Below are 23,518 nucleotides of genomic sequence, written 5' to 3'. Positions count from 1 at the left end.
AGGTTGTGTTCCTTTGTGGGCATCCCACTGCTCCTGAAAAAAGAAGCTTTACACCCCAAAGAGTCTCAAAACAGAAAACAATCCTTTAGGATTGATTTTATTTACTTTAATGATTGGATAGCAAACTATGCTGTTAAAGTGTTCCAGTATCTCAGGGGTTACCACAAAGAAGAGCTATTTTCCAAAGCACCTGAGGGCAGGACAATCAAAGGGAGAAGCAACTTAAAACTGAGGAGACATTTCCTGACAGTTAGAACAATTGATCAGTGGGACAACTTGCCTCCAGAAGTTGTGGATGCTCCAACATAGGAAGTTTTTAACAAGATAATTGGGTAACCATTTGTCTGAAGTTCTGTAGGGTTTCCTGCCTAAGCAGGGGGTTGAAGACCTCCAAAGTCCCTTCCAACTCTGTTATTCTTAATGCGGGAAACTAATACTGAAATGATTATAAAACATTTCCAAAAAGGGATTTATATATTACAACAAAAGAATGACAGAATTAGTAGTATTTTTATTATGAAAATTGCTTCATTTATAATTATAGTTCAACAAAAATCCATTTTTAATAAAAGAAGTTAACACACAAGCATGATTCTGATGTCCAGGGGTTATTTGTATTGAATATTATTAACTGAATTTAACCAGGGGAGCATTTCTGATATAATAAAGAACAGCACCTGTTTTATCCAGAATGAGAGCTACTCATACAAGGCAAAGGAAAAATAACAAGAACAATGACACAGAGTTGCTGGTAATAAGGGTTCCTTCTGTCCAAATGGCATTGCAGATGTAGCAGTTCAAAATCGCATAATGATAATACTTCAATGCTGAGAGCATATCTTTAGTAAGATTGCAGTTTTATCATTCTGTAACATGAAGTCCATTCTGTAACGTTGTTAGGTAAACCATTCCAACTGTAGCTTATAAAGTTTGTTCATCAAGGCTTAGAAGAACTAAGAGTTCTGTAAACATTTTTAAATATTAAATTCAGTGCTGACATTTACAATGTTCCTTGATGTTAAATAATAAATTCCCCTTAACACCTCCCCCTCCCCCCCCAAAAAAGTAAAGAAATATCAGCTCCCACATATTTAACGCTTTGGAATTAATAAATCCAACAGCTCTCGATTTCACGCAAGCACTTGTACTTTATAACTTTATAGAGAGGATTTTTTTTTCACAAACTGTTTTTTTTCTTTTAGTAAGAAGGTTATTTGTGTCAACTATTTTTCCCCAGTGACACACAAACCTAGGCAGCTTCATTTAAAAATAATACAGTAGTTCTGTAGTGCATTTCAGTCCTTCAAAATCACAACATTTTCAGCTTCTTCTGTGTCAAAAGCAGCATGTGTCCTGGATGGTATTTTTCTTTCTTGAGATCTACGTGAGTCTAACATTTTCTTCAAAAAATAATTGCTTTCCAAATCTGATCTCTTTTTCTTTGATCTGACATCTTTGCTTTTTTTTCTGACTTGAAAGCTTTAGAAATTGCATCCACAGATTGATGTCTCTGTTTTCATTTTATTTCAGGGAGGATGAATAAAAATTCAGGCGAGTCTTCTACATAAGGCAAATATGTTAGGTGAGCTTTTCATGCTGAATCTGGTAATAGCATGCCTAAAAATAAAGTTTTGAAAAATAATAAGCAAATACATCTGATTCATTAAACATACTTAATTAAGTAAAAGGAGTATAAAATTATAAAACAATGAAAATAATAAAAATAAAATAAAACGCTAAACATGACTAATAGAAAACAAAACAAGAACAGATTCCCCCAAACATGGGGAATTAATTCCCTTCTAAAGACTATGCAAAGTACTCGGAAAAAGTCATCTAGCAAAAATACATTTGTTCTTTTAAATAAAATAAAAAAAATAGGTCCCTAAAATGCAGATATTCAAATCTTATGCTGTCCAGGACTTTAAAAATAGTTATCACGTGAGAACCAGCACGGTTGATAAAACACTAATATTATATAATTGTCCTATTAATAACAACTTCCAAATAAGAGTGGAGGTGGCGCAGTGGTTAAATACAGCACTGCAGGCTACTTCAGCTGACTGCAGTTCTGCAGTTCGGCTGTTCAAATCTCATCGGCTCAACGTTGACTCAGCCTTCCATCCTTCCGAGGTGGGTAAAATGAGGACCCGGATTGTTGTTGGGGGGCAATATGCTGACTCTGTAAACCGCTTAGAGAGGGCTGAAAGCCCTATGAAGCGGTATATAAGTCTAACTGCTATTGCTAACTGCTATTGCTAATATATTCTATTTTGAATTAACTGACATTTCAAAGCAGTCTTCAAATATATCATCATATCCAATAAACTGCAGTAATCTAACTATCACCAAGGTATCATGGGTACATGTGTGTATATGTATGTGTGTGTTTATCTGCAGAACTATTCCTGTACACTGTCTCACTACATCAGTGAGACGGACCACTGGTGACTCCAGTGACAATAATGAGTTCAGGAACACCATTCAATTATGATCTTTAACAAACTAAACCTCTCCAAAAGAGATTGAACATCATAACCTAGATAGATGACCTTTCCATGAACCAGTAGATGCCTAACCTGGACTAAATCCTTTCCTGGCCTTCATCCAATTCATTATAATGCTCAAGTACTTATTCAGGATATGTACTTCCCTCAAATGAGCTAAGTAAAAAAGAGAAGGGAAGATGAGTGATAGCAGTTCAGCTCTCACCTTTGATGTGGTTTCAGATAGATATTAACAAAAGACGATAAAACTGACCCCCCCCCCTCCCCAAGGAATCCCTTGATAAAGGCTCTGCTTAAGGCACAATCTACAATTTAGCCAGTCTATTGTGAGACTGCCAAATGATTTAAGTCAGTGTTTCTCAACCTTGGCCACTTGAAGATGTCCGGACTTCAACTCCCAGAATTCAAAGCTGGCTGGGGAATTCTGGGAGTTGAAGTCCAGACATCTTCAAGTGGCCAAGGTTGAGAAACACTGATTTAAGTGAATAATCTGAGTGCACTTTCTGCTATATTCTTAGGCAAAGCTTATTGCTATGGCTATTTCTTTTTAAAAAAAGAAAGAAATAAAACTAGACCAAAGTAGATTTAGAGAATAAACTTCATTCAGATGCATCCAAGAGTTTGTCAGGAAATACTTTCAGATCCATCTTTATCAGGAAGTAAATATTACTAGCTAGTAACGTTTCTTCATCAAAGTAATTGTCCAGGTTACATTCAGATAGGATTAGCCTAAGTACTGCTGTTTCAAAGCAGGCCTCTCTTTAAAAAAAAAATTATAACAATAATAATTATAACCAGCTATTCTTTCCTTGTTAGTAGCAATGAGCCAAGATAGGCAAAGAATAATTGGACATGCAAAAATATTATTTTCTCTACATTTGATCCAGGTCAAATTAGGTGAATTTAATACTAACTCAATCAAGTCTACGATTCAGAAGAAAATGATTACAGAGGACATTACAAGATGACTTTGAATAATCAACAGAACGAAGACTTGCCTTCAGGGTAGTGAACATAATGCCTTGCTCCCCGTGTTGGAGATAGGGATCCATGAGGTCCTCGATCAAGTGAACTTCAGACCCCAGATTTCTTATTCTGCCACAAAAAGGAAACATGGTTACACTAATGGGCATTTGTCAATCAGCTAATGCATTACAGTTTATAGTTGTTAGTTTTATTGAGCTTGTATGCCGCCCACTCCCGAAGGACTCCGGGCGGCTTACAATAAAACAAGGGAAGGGGATAATAAACAAGACAACATATTAAAATATACAACAGTCACAATTTCCGAGGGGCTGGATATTTCGAAAGCCCCCCCCCAGCCTGCTGGAGCAGCCAGGACTTAACGGCTTTGCGGAAGGCCGGGAGGGTAATGAGGGTCCGGATCTCCACGGGGAGATCGTTCCAGAGGGCTGGCGCTGCAACAGAGAAGGCTCTCCCCCGGGGAGTCGCCAGCCGACATTGGCTGGCAGATGGAATCCGGAGGAGACCTAACCTGTGTGATCAAATCGGTCTATGGGAGGTGATCGGCAGGAGGCGGTCTCTCAGGTACCCAGGTGAGCCGAAGTGGCGCAGTGGTTAAATGCAGCACTGCAGGCTACTTCAGCTGACTGCAGTTCTGCGGTTCAGCTGTTCAAATCTCACCGGCTCAGGGTTGACTCAGCCTTCCATCCTTCCGAGGTGGGTAAAATGAGGACCCGGATTGTTGTTGGGGGCGATATGCTGACTCTGTAAACTGCTTAGAGAGGGCTGAAAGCCCTACGAAGCGGTATATAAGTCTAACTGCTATTGCTATTGCTATACTATGAGTGTGACAAAAAAAAAAAAAAAGCTGAAAAGGGATGTTTTGAGTTTGAAATGTGTTATATTGATTTTGTAGGCAATTTTCCATTTTGCCTATTCCAGAATGTTTTTTTTTGAGCCTCCAGTAAATTTGCAACAATTCTCAGCTCAAAATGGGATACCTGGGATGTGAAACGGGCATTTTTGTTTTAACCCAAATATTTTAACCCATAATGTTTCAAATTCAAAATATTGCACCTTATTGCACTGCATGTTATTCCTTTTTTATGCAAATATATTATTGAACATTTCTTGTGGAATCAACCACAAAGCAAATTTTCAGGAATAACTCCCAAACTATGAATACCTAAACATCAATATTATAATCACATAAAGTTATTTATTGTGATTGTATTTCTTCCCAATCAATTTTACAATAATTGCATTTTGTTCTAGCCTAAGAGTCTTTTCACTGAAACTTTTTCTGCTGGAAGATTATCACAGGTGTTCAATAATAACTATGTCTTATTCTATGTGTAGGAAGAGCATCACATATCTTCTCAAAGGAAAAGATACAGCTTTCAGTTTCATTGTACAGTTTCAGTGCCAGAGATTCCTATGACTTCTTTTTAGAAAATACAATTTCCATATTAAAATAAGAGCAATATTTTCAAACTAGCCCATTCAGAAGAGGATGAATTAAAATGTTATGCTAAAATTCCAACAGCATCAGAGTTACTTAATAAAACACAATTGGGTCCCATGGCTTATAACAGTTAGACCAATGATGGAATAATTATAGCTATAATTAAAGGATTAAGTGCAGAATTTTACTTACCGGGCTCGTAGCACCACATACAGAAAAACGGGAAACAAATCATCCATGGACCACAGGAAATCTTCATGAAGAGACTCAAGAACGCTCTGTGAGATCTCCTCAAATGTCTGCTGGATCACCTTCAACTTGTCAGTAGGTGTAAACGTTGTGCTATTAGGAAGATTATTTTGAGTGTTGAGTGCAAAAATGAGAATTTTGTTCAATCTCTTAATATTAAATTGAACCTCTCCTCTCATTATTTCAGACACATGAGGGACTACAATATCAATGAAATTCAAGAACAGACCCAAAGTTCTAGACATATTGAGAAGAGAGAAGCCTTCAGGATGAGTTTCCTTCTTCTTGAAAGAAGTTTTAAGACTGGAACGTTCTTATTTTGGAATAAATAGCAAAAGAATGGTTAGAACACAGAGTTCTGGAAAGTTATAAAAGGACTAAGGGGCCAGATGGATTTGAAGTAAGATTTTAGTTGCAAGAATCAGCCCAAGGGTTTTAAAATTTTTTATAAAGACCATATATCTTTTTGATTTTAAAACAAAGTCAGAAATCATTTTTGTGGGAAAATGTTGATTAGAAAAAGAAACATGACGACAGGGAACATTGAAAGTTGGACACTACAGGGAAGCAGAAATAACTATAGTAATCCAAAAGAATGCAAATGACCAGCTGTCTGCAATGAGTGTAAGTTCTTCCATTCCTCACCATCCAGTGAGAACTGAAGAAGCTACTTGGATGAGAAGTGAAATGTCTTCAAAGAAAAACAAGGAAGTCCAGTTGCCTCTTGTAAAAGCACCTTTGCCCTGAACATTAAAACTGTGAATGAAGCAGCTTGCGTATATGACACAAAATCATTAATCACAAGGTAAGTCAACCTATTTCCCATTGAAAGGTGGGAAGGTTAAGTATGCTAATTTTGAAATTACCTGATCTGTTGTAGGCATTCCACAGCAGAAGCAAAACAGGCATCTTTTGAATTTGGCAATACCTAGGCATAAGAATAGAAATTATAATTATGGATAGCTTTAGCCATAAGAATTAAAACTGGACTGGAATAAATTATTTAGCATATTGATTTTCCCCAAAAACTTTTATTAAATAAGAAAAATATTACATGCAAAAAAAGCAAAGAAAAAAAAGTTTAAAAAGAGGATGAGGGGAGAAAAAAAAAGCAAAATTAAGAAATGCACTAAAATATAAACTGAGAGCAAGTCCCATTGCTTACTAGCACTAACAATGTTATCTACTGGTAATGAAACCTCTACAAGAACACAATCAAGCTCAGAAACCACCTAGGATCCCACACCTATACTTTTAATATGTTCATTTCATAAAAAGCCTATGGTTGACCTAAATATTATTTAGCTGCTGGTTTAAAATAACTGTTACAAGGCATAATGATGCAAAAGTGATGCCTCACTGTCACATCATTCATAGGATATTTTGTACTTTATAAAAAAAATCACAAAATGCAGTTTCTAAAAGAAAGCATCCTTCAACCAACAGAGAATCTGAACATCTTGGGAATAGTTAAGTTTTCTGCCAAAATAATGAAATATTCTAAGAAACCAAAAAATCTAAAAAGAATGATAGGAAATATGTGAGAAACGTTTCCTGTAAATATCACAATGTTATTGCTGCAGGAAATATGAATTGTTCCTGGAACAATTGTAGAAGAACTACTAAGTGTAAAAAAGATACACGATTTGATACTTTAAATATTAACTGAAAGATACTGACAGTATATTCTCCAATTCTCTTTCAACCAGGATAAAAATTCAGACAAAAAATTGATAACAAACATGAATTGTGCAAGTAAAATTCCTGTAAATAAAACATACCTTTTTATTTTCACCAAAGGCAGATGCTGTTGTTGGCCAAAACTTCCTGTAAGTAGTACCATAAAACAACTATGTCAATAGAAGACAGATTCTTAAATATAGAATGAGTCATTTAGAAAATGAGTCCAAAAAACTAGTGTGAAAGCTGCAGGCTTAGAATTTTAGAGACATCAGAGGCATCTGCATTTATTTACAGATACAAAGATCTCCCAGATCAACAAAGCCCTAATTAGCACCGAGGTCCAATTTCTGGGTACTTAAAAGTTCTTCTCAATGCAAAGAGTATCTGATGAAAGAGAATATATAGCGTGCGCGCTCACGCTGGTTTGCAACGAGGCTTTCCCAGCGGCGCGGAGCACAGCGGAGGAGAGGTGAGAGGAAAGGTCTGTTGGAATCCCTGTAGATAGTAATCGCTGATGCCAATTCTGGAGAAAAATGCTCTAAGTCTTCGGAGAGAAGGGAGAGACGGAGTAACACTCCTTTTCAGGCCGAGACTGAGGTTAATCTGGGGGAGTCGGAGGAGGTACGGAGGTGTGGCTCCAAAAGATTAATACCTCAGTCTCCAATAGGCAAGAAGGCTTGGGTAATACCCACGTGTTACTCCTCCCACGCCTTCTCTTTGGAAACTATATAGGGGATTTACCTATAAAAATTTAAGCACCTCTAGACTGGACCACATTATATTATCTAGATATTTTTGGCAAGGGAAGTTCATGAGGTGATCTTTCAAAGTTTCTTTTGGTGTTCAAAGTCAGCCTATTTGAACGCCAAGAAATTCAAATAATTAATATGACATACAGGAACTTCTTAAGATCATAGTAATTATTTGTTTCCCACTACAAATCCTTTGAGGATTGAAAGTGCTTAGTCAAGGAAAACTTTATCTATATTGGAAGGTACAAAAAAGGAATTAAATCTTTTTTTCTCCTGCTTAAAGCAATAATTGAAACATACATCTCACAAGAAAAACTAGCTTTCAATATTTTTTCAACATGTGGAGGAAGCATGCTTACGTTTGCACTCCCAAAAAACTCAATAGTGCTTTATCTGGTTGTTTGTTCAAACGTAGAACGCATTCCCAGTAAACATCTTCCTCTCTTTCATTGTCCAAGGCATACAGCATAAACAGAGGAGGATAAAGTCGTGGGAGCAGCACAGGAAGTAATAAGCCAGAGCTTGTCACCACATAGCTTAAACACATAAAAAGCAGGAGACAAAACATTTGAGATGTTATTTTGAGGAACTGGTGCTCTATGAACATTAGCATAATTGATTTGATTCAGACCAACTAATCTTTTCTTAATCAAGAAAACATGATGAAGAAGCAAAAGGGAATGAATTTCACTTTCTCCTACCTACTGTATTTTCCCATTTATAATAGCAATAGCAGTTAGACTTATATACCGCTTCATAGGGCTTTCAGCCCTCTCTAAGCGGTTTACAGAGTCAGCATATCGCCCCCACAGTCTGGGTCCTCATTTTACCCACCTCGGAAGGATGGAAGGCTGAGTCAACCCTGAGCCGGTGAGATTAGAACCGCTGAACTGCAGATAACAGTCAGCTGAAGTGGCCTGCAGTACTGCACCCTAACCAGTGCGCCACCTCGGCTCTAAGACATCCCGATGTATAGGACGCCTCCCCCCCTTTTCTTACCCAAAATTTAGAAATCAGGCTGGGGGTGGGGGGGCGGCGCAACGTGCCAACAGAGCATCCGAGGGTTGGGGAGGGTGCTGAAGCGAGTGGGCATCCTGTCTGCAGGTGCCCATGCTGGCTGCCCCTTCCCGGCCAGAACTGGAATGCCACTGCGTTGGCATGGGCACTGCAGTCAGGACACGATGAGAAATGTGACAGAGAAACACGACGGATATGGAAATCAGGTAGGCAAAGAAATGCTTGGGGGAAGCAAGGGTATCTGGGCAGTGGTGGGTGGGGCAAGCTCTGTGGTGCTTTCTGCAATGGAGAAACGGGCAATGGGGCAGCTGATGAAAGGGAAGAAGGCCGCTTTCCCTTTTTCTTCTCCCTGTTCCTCCTTCCCTTGTGCCGACTGCTCCATTTCCCGTTTCTCTATTGCAGAGCAGTGCCCAGGATCCACATTGATAGTGTGTGTGTGTATGTGTGTGGTGGTATTTAACAACTGGTTCGTTCAGCATGTGCGGTGGAGCTGGAGGACGGGGATAGGCCACACCTTCCCCTTTTGGCCCTCGTGTATAAGACGCCCCTCCATTTTTAGGGATTTTTTTTTAAAGTATCATCTTATACACGGAAAAATACGGTACTTTGGTTGAAATTCTCTTTCAACCAAAGAACAATTACTCCTCCCTTTTCTCAGTTATTCCTGAAAAGTTTGAATATTAGCATACACTGCAAGACATTCCAGCACAGACATTCTTTATCATTTAAACTATACAGAACAAGCCAGAAATATAATTTTTTCTATGCATAGAGGGCATGATGTGTGCTATTAACCAGTGGCGTAGCAAAGAGCTTATCTGGCAGAAATGAAGCTTATATTTCTGTGGTTAATACTCCTGCCTTAAAGCAGTGTAAGAAAGAGTAACAGAGGCAAATCAATCTCAGTCTATTCATTAGTTAGGTAGCCTGGCATGTCATCGGAAAGGGTAAAATATTGGAAAAAATCTACTGAATCAGAACTTCTCCATTTGAAATTGAACCCACTCAAACATAAACATTAAATAGCTGAAATTCACAACATTAAATCTATAACAATGTTTTGTCTTTATGAATTTTTATTTAGCTTTTTGTTTAATTAAATGGAGGATTTAAAAAAAGTATAGTATGCTAAATGACATCACCTATATTCCAATAAAAAAGAAAAGAAAATGAAGCTTGAAGCCTCTTTTGATCGGATTGAATGCTAGCTCTAGATTTATTCGTGACCCGTCAAAACCGCGGTCTACAAAAGCGCGCTCGACGAAAGCGCGCATTTGACGTCATCACAGCGCGACGAAAAAAAAATAAAAATTGAAATAAAAATAAAATTAAAGCAAGCCGATTCACATAAAGGTAAGGGTTAGGTTTAGGGTTAGGTTTAGGGTTAGGGTTAGGTTAAGGGTTAGGGTTAGGTTTAGAGCGTTAGGGTTACGTTTAGCGTTAGGTTAAGGGTTAGCGTTAGGTTTAGCGTTAGGTTAACGGTTAGGTTTAGGGTTAGATTTAGGGTTAGGTTAAGGGTTAGGTTTAGGGTTAGGTTTAGGGTTAGGTTTGGGGGAGTTAGGGTAAGGTTTTCGCTTTATTTTTACATTTTTCGATCACAGCGCGATGTTTTCGTCGCGCTGTGATGACGTCAAATGCGCGCTTTCGTCGACCGCGATTTTTGTCGTCCGCGGTTTTGTGGTGGAACCGATTTATTTCCTTAAAGACCTTGGCGCTTTCTTCTGATCAAATTACCCTGGCTCTGGAGAGTCTGGTTCCGAGTCCTTTTTCCCAGTACAGAAAGATCTGGTTTCTTTCATCTCAGTCATCAGTGAGGGAATTACACTGCCTTCTCCAGGAAGATCAGGGAACAGGAATCTTGGAAACCAACATAAAGGCATTACCGTCAAAATGCGTAGTCTAATTGAAAAGCATCGATACATTTTGAAACAAGATTTTCTTCATCTACTCTTTCTGCAAAAGGAATCCACAATTCCAAAGTTGCCTGGTAAGCAGCTTCTTACCTGATCAACTGGAAGATGCGCTTCAAATAGGATTTAATCTCCTTCACCGCCTCCTTCAAAAGCCGCCGATTGGCTCCTACTCCCACGTACGTCATGCGGTATACAGCTACCAGAGTTTCCACAAGTTTTCCCAAAGGGTGCAGAGGAGTATCACATGCCTAAAAAGATGGAGATGAAAAAACCAGAAAGCTACACAAAAGAAGCAGAACTGAAGGGCTCAAATATAAGATATTTTAAACAATACATGTATAAATAAATTAAACTCTAAAAAGTATCACTTGTGTATTTCACACAAATAGGTCCTAAGTTCAGGATTCATATTTGTGCAGTGTTACCCAAAGATTCGTATGAAATGCTTGCGGACAGAGTTAGGGAAGAAACAGTTTTCTTAGAAAATTATTTAACCCAAATTCACGTTTTTACTAAGCATATGGTTCTCAAACTTGCTGTTTTGTATGTAGCCTGTCTTAGAGATGGGACATTAATACCATTTTTTTGTAGTCACTAGAATTCTTCTGGCTGGAATTGCTGATAAATGGTGCCCTTAACGTGGATGCTGATGGTGATGTACAAACTCAAAACTCTAAAATCGCAAGAAAATTCCAAATCCCATCCACTTTATATTGTCATCTACCAAGAGCCGAGGTGGCGCAGTGGTTAGGGTGCAGCACTGCGGGCCACTTCAGCTGACTGTTATCTGCAGTTCAGCGGTTCTAATCTCACCAGTCAAGGTTGACTCAGCCTTCCATCCTTCCGAGGTGGGTGAAATGAGGACCCAGACAGTGGGGGCGATATGCTGACTCTGTAAACCGCTTAGAGAGGGCTGAAAGCCCTATGAAGCGGTATATAAGTCTAACTGCTATTGCTATTGAATTGCCACCTATAGCAATAGCAATAGCAATAGCAGTTAGACTTATATACCGCTTAATAGGGCTTTCAGCCCTCTCTAAGCGGTTTACACAGTCAGCATATTGCCCCCAACAACAATCCGGGTCCTCATTTTACCCACCTCGGAAGGATGGAAGGCTGAGTCAACCCTGAGCCGGTGAGATTTGAACAGCCGAACTGCAGAACTGCAGTCAGCTGAAGTAGCCTGCAGTGCTGCATTTAACCACTGCGCCACTTCGGCTCACTACCCCCTATCCGTCCCTGTGCAACCAAGCTTCTTTTCCAAGGAAGCCCAAATAATCATGGGAACATTTCTATGTATTTGTTCATTAGAAAAGTATATTATAAACAGCATTATAGATAGCAGCCCTTATTTTACTCTGCTTAAGGAATCAGTGAACATCAGCAAGCTGTAAATGCAGATTATATAGACATTGGCTTGCATATACCTTTATGAGGTATTTCTTAATGTTGTCATATTTTTCCAACGAGAAGGCACCGACATGTTGTGGAATGAACTCCAAGCTCTCCAGGGTTTGTGCGTGTGATCTGCTCAAGAGTTCTGGACTGCAAGAATAGATGGCTATAGTTAAAACCTATACAGAAACGGGTTTGGGAACCAATAAACACAACAATTTTTCAACTGGTAAAATCTATTAAAAACTGTTTTTCACAACAGATGATTTTTTTCCTCTCCAGAAATTAACTATGAACTTTAAAGCTAAAAATATGGGACGGACGGACCAGAAACACATCAGCATAATCAATTATTAATGTTAAATATTTTGGTTCTACTGTCTTGCAATTTCACAGCATGAATGAGATTTGTCACGTTCAATCCAGTTTCACATCTTCAAATGGATGATTATTTTTAAAATTCTATAATTACTGGTTTTAAGTGCACAAATATTTCTTTATTTTATCACTGGCAAGATTTTTTTTTATCCAAAACTCTTTAATAGGTAAGTAATTATGAATAGAAAACAACAAATACTGTATTTTTGGAGTATAAGACGCATCTTTTTCCCCCCAAAAAAGAGGCTGAAAATCTGGGTGCGTCTTATACACTGAACACAGCATTTTTGGCCTCCCAAAACCCTGCCCCCTTCACCAAAATGGCCGTGCATAGCCTCTAGGAACCTTTTGGAGAGCTCCTAGGGGCTGGGGAAGGCAGAAATGAGCAAAAAATGGCCCGTTTTGCTCAATTTTACCCACCCCAAGCCCCCAGGAGCACTCTATAAGCTTCCTAAAGGCTATCTATGCCCTTTTTTCTTACAAAAAACAGGCCTGTTTTTGTGAAAAACAGACCATTTTTTGCTCGTTTCCCCCCCCCCATGCCCCCAGGAGCACTCTGCAAGCTATTTATGCCTTTGGGGGGGGGGGGAGAATGGGTCCATTTTTGAAAAAAACGGGCCGTTTTTGTGAGGTTTGCACAGTGCAAAAAAATTTTTTTAAAGTTTTCCTCTTCAAACCCTTGCTGTGTCTTATATTCCGGTGCGTCTTATACTCCGAAAAATACGGTATGTGAAAAATAGCTCCACTATAGAGCATCTCACTAATGTATTTACTCTGTCAATACCAAAATAATTTAGAATGAGCCAGACTGAAGAATTTTGTATTAAGGATTAAAAAAGGGATTAAGAAACACTTTTCGTGTTACCTATCCATAAATACAAATTGCTTATATTCCGGGTATTTGCAGATTAACTTCCCTTTTAACAAGAAAATAAATGGCAACTGAACTTTACATTAGAACTGTCCGATTGAAAAAAATGCATCTACCCCACCTACTAACCTTTCTTTGTGTTGCCTCCGATTGGTTGTCAGGGCAACAGCAATGTTATCCCACGCTTTCCACCTGTCCCCTTGACCTGGCTGTTCACAGCCGAGATGGTGCCAGCAGTCCTCGAACACCGCCCTCCACTTCTCATCTGCTGGGACCGCAAGGTTTCCTAACTTTCGCCTACATTTGACAACATTTAACAAACAGTAACTACAGGTTCAACCAAATAAAATGAGAGCCCCCTTCTGAAAAGTTCCTCCACAAAGCAGACTTTTTGATATCGTGAACAAAAGTAACTCTCAATCTACACTAAAAAACCTTTAAAGAGCCGAGGTGGCGCAGTGGTTAAATGCAGCACTGCAGGCTACTTCAGCTGACTGCAGTTCTGCAGTTCGGCTGTTCTAATCTCACCGGCTCAAGGTTGACTCAGCCTTCCATCCTTCCGAGGTGGGTAAAATGAGGACCCGGATTGTTGTTGGGGGCGATATGCTGACTCTGTAAACCGCTTAGAGAGGGCTGAAAGCTCTATGAAGCGGTATATAAGTCTAACTGCTATTGCTATTGCTATTGCTATTAAACGCATTTGCACAGAAAGAATGAATGAATCGACATATCCTTTTTTGCACCAGTCAAAACAGTCTTCCTCGCTTCAACCCCTTCTTCCCCAATCCCAGCTTTTGAGGCTTGACTAGTTCTATGGTACTAATGAAAGTGTTTAAGCTCTTTCTATATGCAACTTGTATTAAGAACCATAATAATTTAATTCCCCATTTCAAGATGAGTAGTCATATTGCAAAAAAAACAAGAAGTTTTCATGAATCAATTTCAGCAGTTTCTATTATTACTGAAAATCTGCCAACTATAATGTAAGTGGGCTTCTTAAATATTTCAAATAATCATCTGATTCAAAAGTACCACGGATAGCTGCATATTTTTTTATTTAATTGAATTAACCTTCGTACAAATTCATTTTCCCCCCTGAATCCTGCATAAAGAAAAGACAGCAGCCTTGATTCTGCTGGTGTTGCAACCCAAATTGAGGCTGTAGGAGTAGAAGCCTCTTCAGAATCACTGGATAGGCAGCCTGACATCCACAAAGGGATTCTCTAAATAAAGAAAGATCCCAGGCTGCTAAATTGCAATAACTACCAAGTACCATATCAGATGCTAATCAGTGCAATTTCTCCAGCATTGGGCCCTACTTGATATCATCACGGCACAGTTACGGGAGATTTTCTATTGGAATTTAAAGCTTACAAACGCCTTCAAGGAGACATTTCAGTTAGGGGCCTTTCAGGAAACAATCTTGGAAATTTTAAGCACATTGGAAATTTGAGTAATAGATCATATACAGCAGGGCTGTCAAACTCACAGCTTGTGGGTCGGATGGGTCACATGCTGCCGCCCCCCCCCGGTTTAGCGAAGGGGGGGAAAGTCCCGATACGTAATGTGATGTCGCCATGACACCGCACGTTTGACACCCCTGATATAGGGCTAATAAAAGTCTCCTTCAGTCCTATTCATGACCTGCTTTCAATAGTCATATTAAATGCAGATACTTGTCCCAAATTGTCCACCTCATTCTCTGGTCCAATCATCTAAACTAGCTTGATTGGGAAAACCACTTGGCCTCCGAGTTAATGCCAGTGTTACAACAGTTAATTACCTACAATGATAGAACCATCTGATGAGAAGCTAGCTCCCATCCACTCACAGTGTTTTAGGCCGATCTTTCTCATGATCATATAAAGTGGGCTTGAAGTAGGTCCCTGTAATCTTTATTCCAGATCCCCATTCACCACTGAAAGTGCCTTCAATAGTGTCTCCATTTGGCAAAGTCAGCGTTCCCTTAGAAGAAAAAGCGGAAAGAGGAAAAAATATGTAACGCACTTCTTTTTAATAAGCTGTTCTGCTGAAGGAAAGCAGGTGTTTCAAATTACCTTTCCATTGAGGGTCCAATTATCTGAAAATTCTCCTTCGTATACCGTGTCATCTTCAGACAGCAAAACCCCAGTCCCCTGCGGAGAATATAGTACTGCAATCAGTGCAAGACATGTTTGGAATGATTCCCATATTATCTTTTTTAATTTAATTTTATTTTTTTTAAATAAATTTTTATTTCTCATATATACATTCACAATTATATGATCTCATAACATACAAATAATAATATGTATTTGTAACAATTTTTCTCCCCTACAATTGACAATATAATTGAAATTACTTTCTTACCATCCCATAAACCCATCTTATTTTACAACAATCCTACTTCTTCCTTCCCTCCTTTCTTCTCTCCTTCTCTCCTTCCTTCCCTCCCTCCCTCCTTCCCTCCCTCCTTTCTTCTCTCCTCTCCTTCCCTCCTTCCTTCCCTCCTTTCTTCTCTCCTTCTCTCCTTCCTTCCCTCCTTCCTTCCCCCCTTTCTTCTCTCCATTCCCTCCTTCCTTCCCTCCTTTCTTCGATTCCCATATTATCATTGTTCATTATTTAAAATTTACATTTTATTTTTTCAGATATTTTAGATAACAGCATTTTTAAAAAAATGTTAAATGGACATGTTAGTACTTTATTATCACTAGATTCCATTTAATATAAATTTTTTGTCTTAATACACTTCACTTAAAATTCTCTAAATGGCTATTGTTTTTACAGATGGCATTTTATAATGCTCCAAAAATAAATCAATGTATTCAATTAACTTTCTGCAGAGAAAAGAGCCTGAAAACTCCAGCAAAACCACTGGGATGGAGAAATAATAAAATTTCTCCTATTTTTCTTTCCATCTGGTAGATCTTATAAATTCAAATAAACAGATAAAATCTTTCACCTGTACATAACCTGGGCCATTTGAAAGACAAAAGTTTCACTAGAACACTGTTGATTAGAAATACGATTCCAAACTAAAATACTACCTTTAAAAATAAGTGCAATAATATTATCATATATACATATATTGTCTTTTAAAGGGCAAAGCAAAATTGGGCAAAGGTAAAAATGTTTCCCCATTATACAACATTTATTTATATGAAAACTCACCATCATTTTATTGTTGTTAAAGGATCCTTCATAATATAATCCAAACTGTGTGACCACAACACCATTGCCTTGGCAAAAATCATCTTGCCACATCCCCATGTATTTTTCTCCCCTAAAGATACAGAAACACATTACTGTCTCTAAAATCTGAAAAACTGAGAAATGAGGATTAGATGACATTCTAATTTAAGTAACAGCTTATTATAGTTGAGCAATTGTTTCAACAACTACTAAGATCGTATCAAAAATCTATTACCATCCTTTCAGATTTAAAAACTTGTACTAACAGGCGCAGACTTTTGTGTGTATTTCTCACTCTTAAATTCAAGACGGGTGATTAGGTGTCTAATGGACACTAAAAGTAATCATTAAGATTAAGATTAAGATTTAGTTTATTTGTATGCTGCCCTTCTCTGGGAGGGACTCAGGGCGGCGAACAACTCAAAAGGGGAAAAGGGGATACAAACACAATACACGTAATTAAAATACACAAGACTCATACAGCCATACAAGTCGAGAGGGGAGGGGAACTCATCAACCCCAGGCCTGCCGGCATAGCCAGGTTTTGACGGCTTTCCAGAAGGCCTGGAGAGAGGTGAGGGTCCGAATCTCCGCGGGGAGTTCGTTCCAAAGGGCCGGAGCTGCTACAGAGAAGGCCCTCCCCCGGGTGGTAGCCAGATGGCATTGGCTGATAGACGGAACCCGGAGGAGGCCGACCCTGTGCGATCTAACGGGTCTATGGGAGGTAATTGGCAGCAGGCGGTCTCTCATGCCGCTGAAATTTATTTTCAATGAATTAGGATTAGTATTATATCTCATTTCGAGGATTATTTAGGTTCTCTGCTTAAGAATAAACATTTCTTAGCAATTCCTTTTTCCTGTTACAATAGAGTAGTACTATATTATTAATATAGTAATTCAGATGTTCAGATCTATTTACCTTGTAATATCATCAAATACTCCATATCCAGCCTTCTTATCCATCACCCATTGGCCAATGAACATGCTAGGTGAGGAAGAAGTCAGTTTCCCACTGCGTAGAAGGCCATGGCCGTGGCGCATATTATCTTGAAAGCTTCCTTCATAGACCTCCCCAGTTGCATACCTAGAAGGAAAAATAAGTCTGCCTTACTACAAAGAAGCTGAGGATTTTGCTCCAAGATATTTCTCCATCATGTTTTTTTTCTCTCTCTCTCTCTAACCAAGAGAGATGAATGATTATTATGTGGGCAATACCATAGGAATGTGGAAACTTAGATTATAAGGTTAAGGAAAATATTTCTGGCAATGGATGTTCCCACCATCGTGGCACTTATTAGAAATCTGCTCCGTTTTGTTACTGGTAGTAATTCTATATCAGAACAGTGTAAAAGTCTGGGTATTTCTTGCTCCCCTTTCTAAAACAATGTTGAATTGGTAGGTAGATTATAAACAGGTGGTTTAAAACCGGGATCTTCCTATTCTTAGTCCAAAATATAACGACTACACTATATATGCACTTTGTCTTTATTACCTGTAGATACCGTGTCCACACATTTTGCCTTCTTTCCAAAATCCAATATAATGATCAGTCTTCTTCATTGTTTTATTTGGTAGTTTATATTCACCATATCTGCCAATATTTTAAAAAAATCACAGCATTTTACAATACATCTAAATACTAATTTGCAAAACCATATATGCTTCAAGAAAGCTTTGGAAGACATACTTTGGATTTTATGTAAGCATAGTATTATCTTCTATTCAATAGGCCAGGGGTCAGCAAACTGTGGCTCTGGAGCCCCATGTGGTTCTTTCCTCCCTCTGCTGTGGCTCCGTCACCGGTCGGCGCCACAATTTTGAGAGGAGCTTCCGGTGGGAGGTGGAGGGGAGAGAAGCACAGTGCACCAGGAGAAGACTCTATGGCAAGGGGAGGGTTTTCCAGTTGTCTCCACAATTGTTAGGGCTTTCAGTTATGACAGGTAGAGGAAAAAGTATGCCAAGCTAGGAGGAGACTCTATTGCGCGTGAACTGAACTTCCGGTCAGCCCCAGAATTGAACAGGGGACTTCCGGTTAGGACCTTCGTGGCTCCTGGTGTTTTCTTTTCTGTAGGAAACGGGTCCAAATGGCTCTTTTGAGTGTTTAAGTTTGCCGACCCCTGCAATAGGCAATTGAAGTTTCTCATGAGCTTTAATCAAGATTCCGCTGCTTTAAGGTATTCTCCTAAAACATTTCTGGCTTTTGTAAAAGTCTGAAAAATTGAGCTTCTCTACCAAGTAGAGAAGAATTGCTATGCTTACAGAGTCCAACCCCCTGCTTCCAAATAATGTTTACGCCTGCCCAGCCCTACTAATCCTAATTTGACAGTACTTTTTAAAAAAAATATTATTTGTGAACAGCAGGTTCCCACCCCACACTCCCCCGGCTTAGTCTATTATACCTACCCATCCTCCATGCCATTTCTGAACATGCCAGAATACATCTTTCCATCTGCCCACTTCAAGACTCCTCTGAAATATATGGAATACTAGAATTATATTGGTTCTATATTGAAATTATCACAATACAGGTTATGCAGAATTTTCGTAACTTCCAAAGGAACTGGGCTATGCCAGATTAACTTTTAATTCTCAAGAGTTATGACAATGTAGGCTAAGGGGCTTTCAATGCATATTACTGCGTCTGAGAGACCGCCTGCTGCCAATTACCTCCAATAGACCGATTAGATCCCACAGATTAGGCCTCCTCCGAATCCCATCCGCCGGCCAGTGTCGACTGGCGACTACCCGGAGGAGAGCCTTCTCTGTGGCTGCTCCGACCCTCTGGAACGAACTCCCCGTGGAGATTCGAACCCTCACCACCCTCCAGGCCTTCCGCAAAGCCCTCAAAACCTGGTTATTCCGACAGGCCTGGGGCTAAAGAGCTGTTGCCCCCGTCTCGAATGGTATGACTGCTGTGAGTTTTAAATTATATATTGTTATGTTGTTGTTTTTAAATCTTTTGTCTGTATCCCCCTCCCCGGTTCGAGTTGTGAGCCGCCCTGAGTCCCCTTCGGGGGGAAAAGGGCGGCATATAAATTTAATAAACTGAACTGAACTGAACTACTACGTCTATTCCAGCTCTATTTTCATATAGCTTTTTACATCAACCGCTTGTGATCTGCTGTAAACATTTAGGTAAATGACTTCTCATGCAATCTGGAAAAATTTCAGTTTCACCTTCCGTGTGGCTTCCCAGAAAGCCATCGACCATTGTAAGTAGCATCCTTAAGCCGAGGATCTTTGTAGAAGGTGTATCTTGCATTCCTTGAAATAGGGGGCTCCTGCCTCTGAAGGCTTCCACTAGCACCATAGGGAGGGAAATCAGATGTCCCCTTTAAGGCCTGATCTATAGCTTGGCTTATAGATTTCAGCCACTTAGTCTGAAACAGAGTGAAAAATGGTCAAAGGCTTTCTGATGCTTACATTCCTCTTACTTCCCTCATTCTACATTTCTTACAGGAATTCCTTGGAACTGGTGTGACACATCTACTGACGTCGTGGAATTCATACATCATAACAATGGTGCATTGTAGAATACAGTATAAAACATTCCAGTACTTTTACTCCTTTTTAAAAAAATCAGAATTGAATTTTAACATTACAATGTAACATAGGTCCACTATACAGTGGTATCACAGACATTTCTCCCTGAATAAATTAGTTAAAGTATAACAATTAACCAATTGTAATGTAATTTGTGAAGCTCTTGGCCTCAGTCCAGCTATGAGTTGTGGGTTATCATTTTAAAATAAATGCTGAAAGATATGCAAGATGTGGTTATTTAACGTTAGCAGTTTTGAAAGTACATAGGTTCACACCACTAAAAATGTCAATCTTCAATAATATGCTTGTTGAAAAAAATTAAAGGTTAAAATAGTTATGTTTAATATGCAACAAGCTTAACACAGTAGTTTAGTCCAGTGTTTCTCAACCTTGGCAACTTGAAGATGTCTGGACTTCAACTCCCAGAATTCCCCAGCCAGCATTCGCTGGCTGGGGAATTCTGGGAGTTGAAGTCCAGACATCTTCAAGTTGCCAAGGTTGGGAAACACTGGACTTTAGTCTTTAACCTAAAAAATGTTATGAGGACCCTCTGAAGATGTCATTTCATCTCTACCAACTATTGGATATCCCATCTAAAAAAAAAAAGTTGAAAAAGGTGAGATCTCTGTTTGTTAAGCAGTTGCTTCTCTTGATCTTATCAACTATTTTCCAAAAATAAGATATTTAGACTGTACACCGATTCCAGGGGAAATTTACCCAATATAATGATTTTATTAGGTTGATCTGAAATCAGCAGAGATCATAGAAACGTGCTTCATACCAATTTCAAAGAATAGAACAGAAAAAAATATAGAATAGGCTCTAGAAAGCAAGTCATGCTAGAAAATGGACAACTCATAAGTGCATCTGATGAACTGAATGGAGGGAAGGGGCAAAAAAAAGTCCTACCTTTTCTTGTGGACTTGATGAAATGAGAATAAACTGTTCTTCAGGTGTAGTGATTCTCAAACCATTCCTAGAGCAAAGAAAATAAACTGTGTTGTAAATGTTAATCCAGAGAAATGACTACATTACATTCTTTTCACAAATTGGGGGCATGTAAGGATGTATAATTATAGAAAGATAATGATGAGAATAGTGGGGAATTGTAACCAGGTCTACATCTAATGAGCCGAGGTGGCGCAGTGGTTAGGGTGCAGTACTGCAGGCCACTTCAGCTGACTGTTATCTGCAGTTCGGCGGTTCAAATCTCACCGGCTCAGGGTCGACTCAGCCTTCCATCCTTCCGAGTTGGGTGAAATGAGGACCCAGACTGTGGGGGCGATATGCTGACTTTGTAAACCGCTTAGAGAGGGCTGAAAGCCCTATGAAGCGGTATATAAGTCTAACTGCTATTGCTACTGCTATTGCTATCTTTGCCAAAATTAGGCTGGGAGGAGGGAGGTTTTTAAAAGCACATTGACTATATATGTATAGTTTTCTGTTATACATTTTTTTTTTACTAAAAAGGAGGAGAAGACAGGTTAAAATTAAATATGTATATTGAAAAGGAATTATAAATACCATTAACATAAATGGAGCTCGCTCAGAAGCTGAAATACACCAAATAAATGAGATGAAGAGTGTGAAGTAGAGGAGAGAGGTAAGGGAAGAAGGGAGTGATAGGAGAGAGGGTAGGAGGGGGGGGAGAGGAGAGAAATGAGGAGTGGTAAGGGGAGGGAGGAGAAGGAGAGAAGAAGAGGAAGTTGAGAAGGGAAGGTTGACAGAGGGAAGAAAGGAGGGTAGGGAGGGGGAGGAGAGAGGGAGAAGAAAGTGATGGATAAAGCAGTGTTTCTCAACCTTGGCCACTTGAAGATGTCCGGACTTCAACTCCCAGAATTCCCCAGCCAGCATTCGCTGGCTGGGGAATTCTGGGACTTGAAGTCCAGACATCTTCAAATGGCCAAGGTTGAGAAACACTGGGATAAAGTACAAATATGGTGTATGGAGAGCAGAAGAGCCAATAATTGGTTTTTGGGAGTTGCTGGTAAGACGAATTGATGTAAACATTTAATAATACAATACGATGTTGGTTCTGTAATAGTATACATGTGATTTATATGTTATGAAAATGGAAAAAAATAAAAACTTTATTTTAAAAAAATGTACTGTCTGCATGATTGCTTATTTTGACTGACAGGATTTGCATCCTGAAAAAGAAGATGCAGTAAATAAATATTTTTGCTTCTTAAACAATTCCATGAGCAATTGTTAATACAGCAAATATAGGTAGTCCTTGACTTACGACATCAATATAGCCAAACATTTCTGCTTCTAAGCAAGACAACTGTTAAGTGAGTTTTGCTCCATTTTACAACATTCCTTGCCACAGTCGTTAAGTGAATCCCTGTGATTGTTAGATTAATAACACAGGCGATAAGTGAATCTGTCTTTCCTATTGACTTTGGTTGTCAGAAGGGTGAAAAAAGAGATTACACAACTCCAGGACACTGCAACGATCATAAGGATGAGAGACCGCCTACTGCCAATCACCTCCACTCGACCAATTAGATCCCACAGACTAGGCCTCCTCCGAGTTCCATCAGCCGGTCAATGTCGACTGGCAACTACCCGGAGGAGAGCCTTCTCTGTGGCTGCTCCGACCCTCTGGAACGAACTCCCCGTGGAGATTCGTACCCTCACCACCCTCCAGACCTTCCGCATAGCCCTTAAAACCTGGCTGTCCCGACAGGCCTGGGGCTAAAGACCTTAACCCTGCCCGAATAGTATGAATGTTGTGCTTTTAATGATGTATTGTCTTATATGTAACTTGGTTTGTCCTCCCCTCCCCCTGAACTGTGAGCTGCCCTGAGTCCCCCCAGGGAAAAGGGCGGCATACAAATAAAGTATCTTATCTTATCTTATCTTAGTTATTAAGCATCTGAATTTTGATCACAGAACCATGGGGATGCTGCAATGCCGTTAAGAGTGAAAAAAAGTTCGCAAGTCATTTTTTTCAGTGCTCTTGTAACTTTCAACCATCACTAAGCGAACTTGTTAGTCAAGGACTACCTGTAGGCTGTATAAAACTAAATAGTTTTACATCTGAAGTGTAAAGTTAAGACTGTTTCATAGATTCAGCATGTTTATACTTAAAAGCCCATGTTAACAGTTGCCGTTGCCAGTTGACACAAGCCTAAAGAATTTATAAGAATTTAAATTCTACTATGAGCACTGAAAGCAGGTTCAAGAGTAAGTAGGGATAGGCTGCAAAGTAAGTTTTAAAAAGAGTCAATAATTTGTTAACTAGTCCAAACTTAATAAAAAGCAGCTGAAAAATACTTACATATTACCAGTCTCTTCCGAAACAGGTTCTATCCACAGGGTAGACAAGGAAAAAATATGGTGAGTTGAGAACTAGCAGAGAAAAAAGGAAAAGGTCAATCTTCATATTATGATTATGCCCATAATGTAAGTTTTAGTCCGTGGTCTTTGCTTGGGCCCTGGCTTTCAAAAAGCTTCTGGTTACAATTCAAGGTGCCGGTTGTTACTACCTATAAAAACCTTTTGTGGTATGGCATCAGGATGCTTCTCTCTACCAGCCCTCCCACATGTGTAGGAGAGCATGCTCTGGGTCCCTTTGATTACGAAATACCATCTTATGGGACCCA

The 23,518-nt window shown here is 39.3% G+C and overlaps 1 protein-coding gene across 4 annotated transcripts in view; it reads right to left on the bottom strand.

The window, feature by feature from the left end:
* Positions 1 to 491: 491 nt before the first annotated feature.
* Positions 492 to 23,518, bottom strand: part of ALS2 (alsin Rho guanine nucleotide exchange factor ALS2) — a 71,072-nt gene continuing 48,045 nt past the window's right edge. For all 4 annotated transcript variants that reach the window (XM_032218127.1, XM_032218117.1, XM_032218136.1 and 1 more), the window contains 19 exons: positions 23,194 to 23,264; positions 20,817 to 20,883; positions 19,542 to 19,744; positions 18,768 to 18,833; positions 17,857 to 17,955; positions 17,284 to 17,448; positions 16,344 to 16,455; positions 15,251 to 15,328; positions 15,025 to 15,158; positions 13,323 to 13,490; positions 11,977 to 12,094; positions 10,640 to 10,797; positions 10,371 to 10,493; positions 7,979 to 8,155; positions 6,966 to 7,011; positions 6,051 to 6,112; positions 5,128 to 5,277; positions 3,506 to 3,602; positions 492 to 1,617 (listed from right to left, as the gene is read on the bottom strand). In XM_032218127.1, coding sequence (XP_032074018.1) covers positions 1,579 to 1,617; positions 3,506 to 3,602; positions 5,128 to 5,277; positions 6,051 to 6,112; positions 6,966 to 7,011; positions 7,979 to 8,155; positions 10,371 to 10,493; positions 10,640 to 10,797; positions 11,977 to 12,094; positions 13,323 to 13,490; positions 15,025 to 15,158; positions 15,251 to 15,328; positions 16,344 to 16,455; positions 17,284 to 17,448; positions 17,857 to 17,955; positions 18,768 to 18,833; positions 19,542 to 19,744; positions 20,817 to 20,883; positions 23,194 to 23,264 — 2,133 coding nt within the window. In that variant the 3' untranslated portion in view covers positions 492 to 1,578. The remainder of the gene's footprint in view (positions 1,618 to 3,505; positions 3,603 to 5,127; positions 5,278 to 6,050; positions 6,113 to 6,965; positions 7,012 to 7,978; positions 8,156 to 10,370; positions 10,494 to 10,639; positions 10,798 to 11,976; positions 12,095 to 13,322; positions 13,491 to 15,024; positions 15,159 to 15,250; positions 15,329 to 16,343; positions 16,456 to 17,283; positions 17,449 to 17,856; positions 17,956 to 18,767; positions 18,834 to 19,541; positions 19,745 to 20,816; positions 20,884 to 23,193; positions 23,265 to 23,518) is intronic.

This window comes from Thamnophis elegans, chromosome 1, assembly GCF_009769535.1.
Source record: "Thamnophis elegans isolate rThaEle1 chromosome 1, rThaEle1.pri, whole genome shotgun sequence".
Taxonomy (NCBI): domain Eukaryota; kingdom Metazoa; phylum Chordata; class Lepidosauria; order Squamata; family Colubridae; genus Thamnophis; species Thamnophis elegans.
The sequence above is the reverse complement of the archived record's forward strand: the minus strand, read 5'-3'. Positions and strand labels throughout refer to the sequence as shown.